The 14,411-nt window shown below is 41.7% G+C and overlaps 2 protein-coding genes across 4 annotated transcripts in view; one reads left to right on the top strand and one right to left on the bottom strand.

Moving 5' to 3' along the window:
- SMC1B (structural maintenance of chromosomes 1B) overlaps positions 1–14,411 on the bottom strand; it is a 387,986-nt gene that overhangs the window by 187,962 nt on the left and 185,613 nt on the right. The window lies entirely within an intron of this gene.
- The window catches only part of ATXN10 (ataxin 10), a 67,908-nt gene that overhangs the window by 38,935 nt on the left and 14,562 nt on the right, over positions 1–14,411 (top strand). For all 3 annotated transcript variants that reach the window (XR_014511363.1, XR_014511364.1, XM_083440832.1), the window contains exons 7-9: positions 1,028–1,175; positions 2,789–2,897; positions 4,268–4,431. Coding sequence is in view for 1 of the 3 variants with exons in the window: in XM_083440832.1 (XP_083296958.1) it covers positions 1,028–1,175; positions 2,789–2,897; positions 4,268–4,431 (421 nt within the window). In the remaining 2 variants the exon portion in view is untranslated. The remainder of the gene's footprint in view (positions 1–1,027; positions 1,176–2,788; positions 2,898–4,267; positions 4,432–14,411) is intronic.

Genomic DNA, 14,411 nt, shown 5'->3' on the forward strand with positions numbered 1-14,411 from the left:
GAATCAGGATTCGTCTCAAGGGAGCATCTTATTAATTGAACAATAATTGGACAACTTAAATTGGGGTGGGGGTTGTTAACATTTTGTAACACAAGAATTGGGAATACTGTAACCTAGGCAGTTGACTCCTTGTGAAGTTAAAGGAGTATATTCATGTATCATATCAAACTGTACTACCTTTTAAATTTGGAAAAAATGAGGGTTATCATTTGGGGAAAAGATTTTGGAATTTCTTCTTCAGAGAGGTAGGGTCGAAAATATAGGAGCCAAAAAACATTTTTCTGCCAGTACATCATTGAAAGAGACCTAATTTAAGATACTCTAGATAATATGTGACACATCAAAGAATGAATATATGGAATGGATATGTTTGGATGCTTGAAATGTGGAATGGTGGCTGCAGACTTATATGTTATGAAGATGTCCCACAGTTCAAAATGATTGGGTTCAAGTTATAAGGATCAGTTTGCAAATTGGCATACTAACAATGGTTCTAAATTGTATAATGAATGTACCAAAGAAACCTGATAGTTAATCTTTTGCTAGTGGCCAGCATAATACTTGTTCAATACTGACAAAAATTGTCAGCTCATTCTCCTGGAGCAGCAGACTCCAGCCTGTTTTGGAATACAACTTTCATCTGTCCCAGCCAGCATCTCCAGGGGTCAAGGATTATGGGAGTTGTAGTCTTAAACAAGAAAGAAAAACAAAAAATGGGTCATTTCCTGAATTTAATAAAAGAAATATATCACACATCTGGTATACACTGAAGGATAAACTGAGCGAATATTACCTCTTACTTCAGTTTAATTGTTGTAAACCACTATTTTTTTTTAAAAAAATGAGTAGTGGTATATAAACATTTTTATAACTAGGTGTGGATTGGAATTTCTTTGGTCATAGACTCCATGAGGCATCAGGAGATCTGTGGTGGCCTAGCAACTGTGGTCTAATTTAAATATATTGATTGTGCCCTCCATTCAGTATACTTCAATGTAAATAAGCAAGGCTTGCATTTTTATTGTAGGGCTTCGTTTTTAGAATTGATACAGTCAGAAATTGGTGAAAACAATACAGTTATCAGTGCAGAAACAGCCAAATTTCTTGTAAATTGTTTCAAGGAGAAATGTCAAGCCGTGCTCATATTGGCTTTTGCAGCAAAGGATGATGATGAGGTAAGTATATTTTTATCTGATGTTGTAAACCTGATGAAACGTGATCTGATCTAGAGCTCTGTGGCTCTTCATTTGCATTTACCAGTTCAGCTCACTACAGAGAGTTACTCCGTACATGTCCTGTAAGACATTATTGATAGGAAAGCAGACATTTAAAAAACAAATGTTAAGAATCACCTGCATCCATGGATTTTTCTGCTGTCTTGAAACAAATAGGGATGTTCTGTGGGTGGGCAAACAGCGCGTGAGCCAATTTATGAGATCATGGTGATTGAGTCTGTAGTATCAAGTGCATGAAATATCAGAGATGTTTGGATATGCATGTCCCAGTAATAACTTGTAATATTGCCACACAGCTATTAGCTGATACAGTCCGTCTACTTGCGGCTAGATCACATTGAAAATTACTTGTACTCTCTTAGACTACAAATGGGGGATTCCTTTGTTTGAATTCTTCCCTGTGGGAAGGAAAATAGCCTTCTGATTTGAAGAAAATGTCAAGGAGAAGGCTGGAAACCATATCTCTTTCTGAAATTTAGTTCTTTATAGATATTTGGAAAGGAGGGCAGTTCCTGTCTTATTCAGGAAAGCCATGATATAACACACGGCTCTGCCGCTGTAGCCCATAATTATCGCTTTCTAGTCTTAAATTTTATATAATCTGTTTTCTGCATATGATGATTTGCAATTACCACAGTTGGTACAGATCAATCCAGCTGCAGTTAGATAATTCCAAGCAACGGCTCTCAGGTTGAATAAATAATATGCAAATGACAATAATTTCCCTTTCTATCTAATCACAAATACTACGCATTATTTCAAATGAATATTTATTGAACTTTAATGTAAATATAATTACTTTGCCACAAACTATTTAATTCTGTTGCAGAACAATCTTATATTGAAAATAATGTAGCTAGAGACTTTCTATATTTCTTTATTTCAAGTTTGTGTTTAGCTTTTAGAGTATCACCCTTGCAGCAGTATTTCTGTTCTTGATTATGTATTTGTGATTCTGAGGTTGATTGGATATTTGTAGTACAATATGCTCATTTTTATGGAGGTTTGCATTTGACTATGTTACAAGGCTTCTGAATTAGAAAAAAATCAGTACAGTGGTACCTCGGGTTAAGAACTTAATTCGTTCTGGAGGTCTGTTCTTAACCTGAAACTGTTCTTAACCTGAAGCACCACTTTAGCTAATGGGGCCTCCTGCTGCTGCAATTTCTGTTCTCATTCTGAAGCAAAGTTCTTAACCTGAGGTAATATTTCTGGGTTAGTGGAGTCTGTAACCTGAAGCATATGTAACCTGAAGCGTATATAACCCAAGGTACCACTGTACCAAAGAAGGTTGCAAAAAATTCTGCACAAGGGTAATAAAATTTCAGTGCCAAAAAACATTCAGTTTTGTTTGTTTTGAATAATCATGCATTTATACTACATTGGGACAAGGAACTGTGTTTGCAAGTAAAGCTTACCCCATGACCATTTGCAATATCCTCTAATACCATCTGGCAATTTCAGTCGGCATTTGCTTCCATAGGTGCTAGAAATAAATTTGCTTCTTAAGAAGGTGAAAGCTGAGATTTCAAACTGTTGCCTGTTTTTCATAGGAAGCACTAGTCACGATTCGGCTTGTTGACGTTCTTTGTGAAATGACATCAAACTCTGGACATCTGGAATGTCTGCAGGCTTGCCCTGATTTGCTTGAGGTGACTGTCAGTAAGTAAGAAGCACACACATTTTTAAAAAATGTAATAATCTAAGGAGTAATGCTTTGTATTTTACTTGAAATTAGGTTTTATAAGGAACACTTGACAGTTGTGACCAACAACTTAAAAATAGGAAGCAGAAAATTGATAGCATGTCTTCCAATATCTATATTTGGATGAAAAAGGTATTCAAAGTTTGCTAAAGGATTAGCTAACCATCAGGTAAAACGTATAAGCTTTGGTGCTATATATGTTTATTCCAAGATACTGTGTATCTTGTATTAAAAAACCAATTTTCACACACTACTGTATTAAAAGAACCAATTTTCACACACTACTTTCTGGATGCCTCTGTACTTCACATTGTACAGAATGTGTGTATCAGAAGTGAAACTTGAATGCTCCTGTGAAGTAATTTGGTAGTAAATGCTATAATACCTTGGTGTTATGGCAGCAGCTGGAGCTGGAGAGGAGCACAGCCTGAACATTTCAGTGGTGTGCACTAGAGTTGGTTCACATTAAATTGTAGTTTGTTTTTAACTCTGATTCTGTGTGACATGTGAACTAGGCTTATGAATTATAGGACTCTGTTTGATTTCTTATCTATTGTACCAGAGCAGAGGACTAAACAATAATTTCTAAAGTTGTACACTGAGCAATATTTGCTACTTTTGGTGCAAAAGAGTTTACCAGTGAGCTTAGAGATCAAGAAGTACTTTTATGAATTTTCACCCAAATAGTCCTGCTGACTAATTAAACACAGGATAGCATAGAACACTGAAACCATATGTTAATGTTGAGGGTTCCCAAACATTCTTAGCCAGCAAGTTTTAAAGTATTTATGTAGCATATTTAAATATGCTGCAAAATACATTCAACTTGATGCTTGAAATGTTGGCTAACTTCAGGAAACTGCAGTAATATGACTCATTATACTAGCCTTCATTGAACCAGTGCATTTAGAACATGAATTAGAATGTCACATACAGGAACCTGATCTTGAACAGGAATATTTTGTCTAATGTATTTTCTGTTTTTACTTTTTGGAATGATTCCCAGGATACTCTCGGAGACCTCAAATACACACACATCACCCCTCTGACCTCCCCAGGCCACCTTTCCCCTTCCTGGGCCGTGCCCAGATTCTCCTTCAGCTCTGGGTCCTTGCAAAGAGGACCATCTGCAAAGATGTCTCCTGGGGAGACTTCTGGGACAAACGATTCCAGATTTTAGTAGTGTTTCTTTCAATAGCAGTAAGATGTAGATTGATTTCCTTTTGTAATTATATGTTAATAACTATGAAGTAAAACAACTTAAGTATCATGGGCATTATAAAGATAATTTTTTAAAAAATAAGACAGAATTATTTTCTCTGTTTAGAAACTTTGGAGCTTACACATCTTGCTGGGAAGCAGAGCACAAACATCTTCACAGTGACTCATTCTGGGCAAGAACAAAGCTGTCATCCAGCTGTGGGGTTTAAGTCACATCTAATTCGTTTGATTGGAAATTTATGTTACAAGAATAAGGCTAACCAAGACAAGGTAAGAAAAGCTAAAGACTGTAAGCAATTCGTTGTGCAGTTCATAGTACAAAAAGACATTTATATCTTAGAAATTTTGCAAAAAAAGTCTCAAGTAAGTAATAAATATGGTGTGCTGCAAGGGTGCTTTAAGTCAGTTGTAATATTTAAAATCACTTCCATTAATTCCTGGCGTTTCATGTAGGACTGCTAAAAATACCAAATTTCTACTTCTTATAGGGAGGGTAATAACTCTGACTGTGCCACCCTGCTGACTTTTGAGATTTCATGAGGCAGTGTCTGCAAACTTTCAAGCATAGCTTCAGAGCTGTAGGAGCTAATACTTTTGAAAACAAACATTGAAACTAATTTCAAGAAACTAATTCTGCACTAAATATAAGCCACCATTTATTTTTTATTCTCCAAGGCAAATTGGGATGGAGATGATTCATCACATATCTTTTAAAATAGATTTGATCTGCCAGCAAACTCAGCCTCCATTGGGAACAGGGGTAGCATTTAGTGACTCAAATTCCCCATAGTTCAAAGGTGGGTTTATAAGCCACTAACTAGTTGATGCTTGAGAAATCTTCAGATTGTCCTATCTCAGTTCATTAAGCGAAGAGGTGCACAGACCTCCCCCCCCCCCCAGTCCCTTTCCTCTTCCCTTTGTGACTTGCAGGCTCTTATTAACATATTTCCTTGTTTCATCTGAATTGGGAAACTGATTAGCAGATTTGGAACAAGCCAAGGTGCTACACCACCATTTTTAGAAAGTGTTTAATTGTCCCAAACTGGTATCCATAGTTTCCTGCTTTAGATAAAATGGGAAACTATAAACTGTATATTTATTTCCTGCTTTAATTGCCTCTTACATGAATAATGGAGTGAAGGGGCTGTTTGTGCAAGAAAAATGATTGTGCATATCCTGGCTTAATAGGCTGAAATATTATCTGAAATATTATTGCCATTGTGTAGGTGTTACAGCATTTAATACATTTGTAAACCAATGAAAATAGCTCACTGAGCTGAAATAAGTGCTTTTTACAGTGGTTTTTCACTTCTTGTTGACAACTTGTGTGAGGTTGTTTTTGGTGAGGTTTGTTTCTTCATAGTTTCCCTTGGGGAAGAATAGTCATGTTTGAAATACTTGGAATTTTGTTTGGCAATAGAAAACAGGTTTTTTTCTTACTGTGAATTTCAGTCCCCATTCCTGATAGGGATGACTCCCCCTACTGGAGACAGGGAATCTTCAGCTTGCAATGTCCTCTCTAGAGGGGAGGTGTCATCCCATCTCTCCAGGCAGAGTAGCAGAGCAGAATAACACCTCAACCCTCAAGCAGCTGCCCATACGCCAGCCCCACTGCTGGAGCACAGGACACTCAGACACAAAACATGTGGTTAGACAGCAATGCAAAAGTTAATGTCCCAGAAGTCCTCCCCATATCAATCTACAAATCAACCACAGCAGCCAATAAAGTAAAAAAATTATGCAATGCATAGAACCAGAGGAAGATAGAGGAGGGTGGAATGTCACCCCCCCCCCAATTACGATATATGTAGGTCTGCCTCTGAAGACAGTTAATTCAATGGCCAGGTTGCTCCCCGGGGCAAGCCAATGGCACTGGGTACCAATTAGTTTCCAGACCCAATTCAAAGTGCTGGTTTTGACCTATAAAGCCTTAAACGGCTCAGGACCACAATACGTTAAGGGGCATGAGGTTCATACCTCTGTATAAATCTACTTGGACCCTAAGATCATCCTCTGAGGCTCTTCTTCGTGTGCCTCCTCCACAAGAGGTCCGAAGCAATCCTGGGAATTTTTTTGAACTAAGGAAGGCCTCAGAATCAGAGGGGGTTCCCCCTTACTCATGCTCACCTGCTCTGGCAAAGAACCTGGAGAATCACCAAAGTCAGCTTGCCTGGAATCTCCAGATGCATAGATCTCCTCTGTGCCAACATCGCAAGGAGAAAGGCTGCCCTGCAGAGGCGCACTCATCCTGTGCACAGATGCAGAGAAAAGGTGGGGAAAGCAATGCGACTGAGCACACTGCAGCAGCTCCTCAAACTCCCAGTTAGCACTGGGACCCAAAGGTGCAGTGATAATGCAGCCAGTCGAAACTGCTAGACCAACAGGTGCAGCAATCACGTCTCTAGGAGCTGCTGGGGCCATCCCAGAAACGCTGAGTTGCTGAAACAAAATGGCGTTCCTGCTTTTTTTAGAAAGAGGCAGGAAACGCAAGCTCCTGGCCCTGTGTGGCCTCTGTGAACTCCTCCTGTGCCTGTTGGCAATCCAGTCAGAATCCAGCTGCTCCCTACAGTCTCCCCAGAGAAGAGGGTGGTTGAGGAAAACAAAGAGAATGAAGTAGAAATGAATAAGCTGGAAGAGGCAGCCAACAGGAAAACAGAGTGAAGAAACTCACTCAGAAATATGATATAGCAAGCAGGACGAAGGAGAGGACTAGACAAAGGGGAAATCACACAAAACAAGCACTCAGGCAAGTGTTTGTCTTCACACACAGAGAGAGACCCAAAGACCCAGCCATCACTTGAGCAGGCAGGGTCACTGGGAGAGAAGGGGTTTGACTCCTCCCCTCTGGAGAGGACCTTGCAAACTAAATACCCTGCCTGTCTCCAGTAGGGGGAATCCTCCTCCATCAGGAATAGAAGCATCCCCCTCCATCTGATAAACATTCTTGGCACCTTACATATATGCTGACTTTATTCTAAGGTCTTACAAGAAATGGCATGCAGTCAGTGGCTAAGTGGCTGTGCCAGGATATCCCCCTGCCCTGATCCAACATGGGAGTTGCCCGTGTGATGTGCACAAGCCACATTTTCTGTGTTTTTATCCATTGCTGCTACGTGGGGGCAAATCACTAGGAAGCAGTTTTGTGGCAGCATATATAGCAATGGTAATGTGTAAATTGGTCCAAAGCTGAGTGTGTTTTAAAAAGTCTGAATACAGAATGGATGTAAGAAAAAAACTTGGATTTTTAACCAACTAATACTTAAAAGATTCATTTGTAATTGTGAGACTAGAGAATAGGTGAGTTTTAATAAGGACAGATCTTTCGACAACTTTTAATATGTTTGAAGGGGAATCTTGCTGAATTAACAGTGATACTTTGTAGGTGAAGAGGGGATTGCTGTACAATGTCTCCATTCTTATTGAGGAAGATGCAGGGGGTTGTGATGGACACATGGTCAATTGTAAAACAAGCTGTCCAGCTAGATTTCAGTTCTCTTGCCTCATTTAATTTCTGGATGTATAAGTACTGAGGAAACTAAAGGCTGAACAAATGTTGATTTAAATTGAAACTTTTAGAGAGTGGAGTCTCAAAGACGTAAAGAAAATGGACATAATTATACTGATAATGTTGTTATAGGATCTTTTAATTTGCCAGTGGGGTTTGTATTTGCCTGGAGTAATTGTTCTCAAAATCAACTTATGAAAGGGGGGGGGGGAGAGGTGAAACTATTAAATCCTCTTGGATTACCTCATACAGTGCTAACAATTGTTAAGTGAAAGGTTGAACTGTCAAACACACCCTGTAAACAATTTCTGTAATACCACCATCATCTTCATCTTCATCATCATCATCATCATCATCATCACAGTAAAATCCACTTCAGCCCTCATTCTGTAAGGGTGACTTATGTGTGTAATCATACAGATACAAATGTTTATCACTGGTCCCTTTGCATAGGCTCACCTGGGTCCCTCTGAACAGGTCAGGTGTGCCTTTTTGGAAATACCCATTCCCATCCATGTCCGCTAGTAGCACACAACTGTAGCAGGATCAGGAATGATTTTCTTTTTTGTTTGCATTGCCTAATTAAGGAATCAGTGAAACCTTTCACTGAAGGAACTGCTTCCTCACATGGGGTTTGCTAGCTAATGCTTTGCATGCACAGAATGATATGTTGTGGAGCAACAGGGTCTTCCTCAATGTTCAGAAATGTCTCGAATGATGTTCACCTTGATTTAGATGTCTCATGGCTGGGTGGTGGTGGAGGGCCGTGGTAAGGGCAGCATTGTACATGTAAGAAGTATTTCAGGCAAGGGGTTTTTTTCAACTGGAACTCACTAGAACTCAGTTCCTGCACCTATCAGGTGGGTGCCATTGCCATTCTAAGAGAATGAGGGAGGCATTCATGTTCAGTTCCTCTTTTTCTAGAAAAATAGCACTGATTTCAGGCATATTTCCAGCAAAGATGTGTGCAAGAGGTCACTTGGGCCATAGGGAAGAGGAGGATTGCAGTCCCAGATAAACTGTTTGATGGTTTTTCTTTTGGTCCATTTTTGATTGGCATCCACAAAATGGGTTTAATCAGTAGAGGAGGTGGACGCTGAACACAGTCTGCAAACACTGTATCCCTCTTGGCACCAGGGCTAGGGAGATCTGGATGTACATCTCTTGTCTCAAATGTTGTGGAGGATGCAGCACACTGCAGTCATGGCAGCGTCTTCCTCTCCTGTTTTTGAACAGGTGACAAGATTTCCATTCCCCCTACCCACCCCCAATCCCTGCTACCACCATCCACAAAGAGCCTTCTGCACCTTTTAAGGGGAAATGCTGTGCCTCTGATCTCACAATGATCTCAAGCATAATGGTTTCCAATGGAATGAGCCCACACATTCCATTAATCATCAAATGATTGGAAAGAAATGTTTGTATGAACCCATAGGGCCCACATCGTAGGGCAGTATTTTTCTTTTTCTAGACCAACAGTTTGGTGGATGTGTCAGAAAGGAAACACAACTAAAAAGTGAAATGGTTTTTAAGAAGTGAAATACCGTATTTTTTGCCCTATAGGACACACTTTTCCCCCTCCAAAAATGAAGGGGAAATGTGTGTGCATCCTATGAGGCGAATGCAGGCTTTCGCTGAACCCTGGAGAGCAAAAGGCGTCAGTGCGCACCGACCCCTCTTGCTCTCCAGGCTTCAGGAAGCTATCCGCAAGCCTCGCGTGCCCGGCGGGAGGTCCCGCCGGGCGCGCGAGGCTTGGCGCGGTAGCCTGCAGCCCAAAGCACGGGGCGCGCTGTGGAGCATGCCCCGTGCTTCGGGCAGATGTCCGCAAGCCTCGCGTGCCCGACGGGAGGTCCTGCCGGGCGTGCAAGGTTTAGGGCGGCAGCCTGCAGCCTGAAGCATGGGGGGCGCTGCGGAGCACGCCCCATGCTTTGGGCAGATGTCCGCAAGCAGGCAGCAGCCTGTTCTGGGGTCGGGGGAAGCTCAGGGGGTGAAATTTTTTTTCCCTTTATTTCCCCCCCCCCCAAATCTAGGTGCGTCCTATGGGGCGAAAAATACGGTATTTTTAAAGGTTTCCATTAAATCGGTTTCTAGATTAGTTAGGGCAAGTAATTGGTAGAAATGTACTGTATTTCTTTCTCTGAAGTGAAAAATCAGTGCTGTTTCACACACTGCCGGGTTTTATTATTTTGGTTTTTGCTAGGCTGCCAGGTTTCTAGAGAAAGCAAACACACCATGAAACCTGGGTAGCTTTAACTTTGACATTAAAAAGTGGCATATAATCTAGTGATAGTTTGCTTCATGTGTTGCTCTGTTCAGAAACGCTTGAGGCTCCAGTCATCTCTATACTGTGATGCTTAAGTACTACAACATTGCATACCTTGGTTATTGTATATTCTTTGTTGTAAATATATAGATTTCATAGATGCATAAATCACAAAAGTAAGTTACAGGTTTATACAAACGTATTAAACATATTAAAGCCTGAGCAATATGTATATGCTACTTAAGTCAGATCCATTCATCTTGGAGGACCAAGAAGCTCTTTCCCTTCATATAGTTCAGGTCTCTCTTTTTTGGTCCTCCTTTATAAAAACGATGGAAATGTAAAAGCAATGCAAAAATTACTAAAGTTGCAGTCCATCAGTTTTTTTTATGAAAGGTTACCATCCAGCTGTCAAATAAGAGATATTTTCAGCAATGACACGGCAGTTAGTGTGTGTGTGTGTGGATCACTTGTGGAAACTGTAATAAAGTCCAATCATAATTGCAATAGGATGTAGGGTGTGTCATTCTGGGAAGTTGCCACTACTTGGGTGGTTGTGGTGCTGAGATCTCTGCTTCAGTCTGCAAGTGAATCTTGGGAATTGCAACCTCAGCATGAGATCAGCAGAGAGAGAGAGAGAGAGAGAAATTTTCTATTACATACACTCCTTACAAAGACCACTTCAACTTTTCTTATCTCAACGCTATTTTAAACAAATTAAGTAAGGTGTCTGTACTGTTGATTGCATAAGTTGACCTGATTCTTATCTAAGGCACTTAAGTACTGTATGTGCTAAACACTAAAATTAAAACTAAAGGGCAGTTGACCCTTCACAATTAGACATTCTTTTCTCAAATATTTTATATAGAATTCTATTGTTCTGCTTTATAAGTAATGATTTTTCTACATTGGAAATCTTTTTGACTCCGCAGAAGAATTATCATGTATAACAGAGAGTTCTTAGAAACTATGCAAGTTTAGGTTCAGCATAATTCTGCTTTCATGGCTATATTTAAAGAACACTTTAAAGACCCTTCCCCTCTGCAGGGAGGTGGGACCGATTCGGATGGTCGGCCCCCGCCACTTAATGGATCCAAATGGTTTCCAGAGAGTGGTAGGGGATGCTTTAACCCATGTTGATGGCCTTTCAGCTGATTCCCTGGTGGCCTGCTGGAATGCGGAGTTAACCAGGGCTATTGACTGTTTGGCTTCAAAGCGCCCTCTCCGATTGCATGGGGCCCGGCAGCCCCGTGGTTTTCCACGGATCTGAGGGCAATGAAACAATCGCTGAGATGGCTAGAGCGCCGGTGGCAGATAACTCATTCTGAAGCTGACCGGACACAGGTTAGAGCTCAATGTCGACCCTACCAAGTGGCGGTAGCGAAGGCGAAAAAGACTTTCTTCACTGCCTCTATTGCATCTGCAGAAAACAGCAGCAGGAGATTCTTTCAGGCGGTTCGCAATTTAGTGGAACCACCTACTACTACATCCTGCAGTGATTTTGATATTTTTTTTTTTGCAGATATAGTCTCTCAGATTCGGGAAGAGGTAGACTCCACCGTGGGAGCAGGGCCCGGGGCGGGATAGTGCTAGAGTCCTGTCTAGTCAAGTTACGTGGGATCAGTTCCAAACTGTTACCTCTGAGGATGTGGACAGGCTGCTTGGACGAGTGAAACCAACCACCTGTCTCCTTGATCCTTGCCCATCCTGGCTTACAAAAGCTAGCCGGGAAGGGGTGGCCTTCGCAGGGTGGTGAATGCTTCTCTCTGTGAGGGAGCCTTCCCAGACCCACTGAAAGAGGCGGTTATCAAACCGCTTCTTAAAAAAACCATCTTTAGATGTGGCCAATATGGCCAACTATCACCCAGTCTCAAATCTTCCATTCTTGGGCAAGGTGATTGAGTGGGTGGTTGCTGAACAACTCCAGGCACGCCTGGAAGAAGCGGACTATTTGGATCCCTTTCAGTCGGGATTCAGGCCTCATCATGGGACTGAAACTGCCTTGGTCCCTTGGTCTCACTGGTCGATGATCTCCGGCAGGCTAGGGACAAAGGTGAGAGCTATTTCCTAGTTCTGCTGGATCTCTCAGTGGCCTTTGACACCATCAACCAAAACATCCTTCTGGACCGTCTAGAGGGGCTGGGAGCTGGGAGCACTGTTATACCGTAATTCCGCTCCATCCTCCTGGGCCGTGTTCAGAAAGTGGTGGTGGGGGATGAGTGTTCAGACCCCTGGGTTCTCACTTGTGGGGTGCCTCTGAGGTCCCGTGCTGAGGGCCTTCTGGCGGCTCACTCGCTGAGAGAAGCCAAGTTACAGGGAACCAGGCAAAGGGTCTTCTTGGTAGTGGCACCCGCCCTGTGGTACGCCCTCCCACCAGATGTCAAAGAGAAAAACAACTATCAGACTTTTAGAAGACATCTGAAGGCAGCCCTGTTTAGGGAAACTTTTAATGTTTAATAGACTATTGTATTTTAATATTCTGTTGGAAGCCGCCAGAGTGGCTGGGGCAGGATATAAATAATAAATTATTATTATTATTATTATTATTATTATTAATGGAATGGTAGGTTCTTAGAGCAATGTGAGAGCAAGATTAGATGTGATCTTAATTAGGTAAATGCAGTTAACATGCACATTTTCATATGCAATAGTATCAACCAAAAGTAAGACTAAGCAACCATATAAGCATCCTTGAGCTCCTTGAGGGCAAGAAGAAGAGTGAAATTATGAATTATGCTGAAGTACATGAATAAAAATCAATAAAAATACATAGCTAACTGAGGTCCCCCCCCCCCAACAAAAATCCTGGCTATGCCAATGCTGAAGTAGTAGAGGGATGATGGGCAGTAGATTGAGATTAAGGAATGGGGGAAGTTAGTAATAAGAAAAAGAAGGGTGTCCTCAATATTCTCAATGAGTGTGAACTCATTTTCTAGCTTTGTTTTGAGTGTATTGAGCTCTGTTTAACTTAATGACATGCGAATATTTTACATAAGTACAGTCAGGTTAAATTTCAGCGGGATATCTGTTGTAAGACATTAATACAATTGTGTCACTAGACAGCCACTTTTATTGAATGACACTTTAAATATATATAGACTTCGCAGGGAAAAGGTCAAAATTCTCGTTACATTTGCAGGAGGGAAAAAGTTTTCCCCTCATATGTATATATTTAAATGTTTCATAGTGTCAGTAGAGCAACGCAATTTTTAAGTATGGTAGAGGCAATGATCATAGTTTTGCTTTCAATGGGTGGGCATGGGGCTTCCTGCTGTGGCTGGGAAAGAATCTCTGCTACTTACGCCATCCATCTCGTATGAGACGTATATGTCACATCAGAGCCTTTGCCATGCCAGCATATGTATGTCCTGGGAAAAAGAGCCACAAGTATTTCAGCAGTTTTGCAGGATGTGGTAGCTTCCAATAATAGACTTGTTTGCCACAAGCCACAGTGCCATATATTATAAGCCAACATGCCTGTACCCTAAGCTCTGAGATCTTTAAACAGCAGGGAATAAATGCCCCATCTTTCTTTGGGTTAGGCATGAATTTCCACCTTGCCTGTGTGTGGGGACAATATCCCACATATAAAGGCAAGTTGCGCATCTCTAAAGTCTAACAGGCGAACTGGAAGCTGCTGTGGCTCATTGGACGTCCAGGCTGGTTCACTGGGCATGAAAAACTGGAACTGAAGTTAGAGCAGGGACTTCTGTCTTTGCAAAGTCCCTCCAGCCCAAGCTCTCAGTTACAAGATCAGGCAACATTTGCAACGGGGATACAGCACAACACCTTTTTGTGGGGCCCTGCTTGTCCATGGGACAGGCTTCAAGAGGGAAGCCACAGTTTATAGTTGTCTTTGTAAACCCAGGGCAGAAATCCTACAATTTTTGTCTCTTAAAGACACTTTTGTTTGTACACAGTTGTGTGCATGTAGAAGTGTGCCAACAAAAACAAGGCTTACCATTGCCTTCTTCCTTGTGCAAATGCTAAAAGGGGATTTGTTTTTTAATCAAAAGGAGCAAGGCAGTGTAAGCCCCTGATCCTTCCTCTAAGACACTACTGTCTCTTTGCAGGTGAGCAGTGCTTCATATATGTTGGGCGAGGCAGGTGTTTCCCTCTGGCGCAGGGCTTGGGGGGGGGGCTGGGCTCCCTCTTGCCCAGGCCTCCTTTCCCCTCTCTCTAGTTTGGCCCGATGCGCGACTGACCAAGGCCTGAGTCAAGCAGGGAAGACCAAGGCTGAGAGAGAGGTGCCCGCAGAAGGTCACCCAGTGAGGGCACGGATGAAGTGAAATTTAATGGAGGATTCTGGATTGGGAACTAATTCTCTAAACCACTGTAATATGTAGTGTGATTGGAAATGGGAATGGGGCGGGGAATAGTAGCTATGAGTGATATGTATATTGTGGAAGGCATTTAATGACAGCCCTGCCCTGCCCCAATCTATCATGGAGAGGTATTGTTTTGGTTCATGATTAAGTAATA

The sequence above is a fragment of the Podarcis tiliguerta genome (genome assembly GCF_965153285.1).
Source record: "Podarcis tiliguerta genome assembly, chromosome: 5".
Taxonomy (NCBI): Eukaryota; Metazoa; Chordata; class Lepidosauria; order Squamata; family Lacertidae; genus Podarcis; species Podarcis tiliguerta.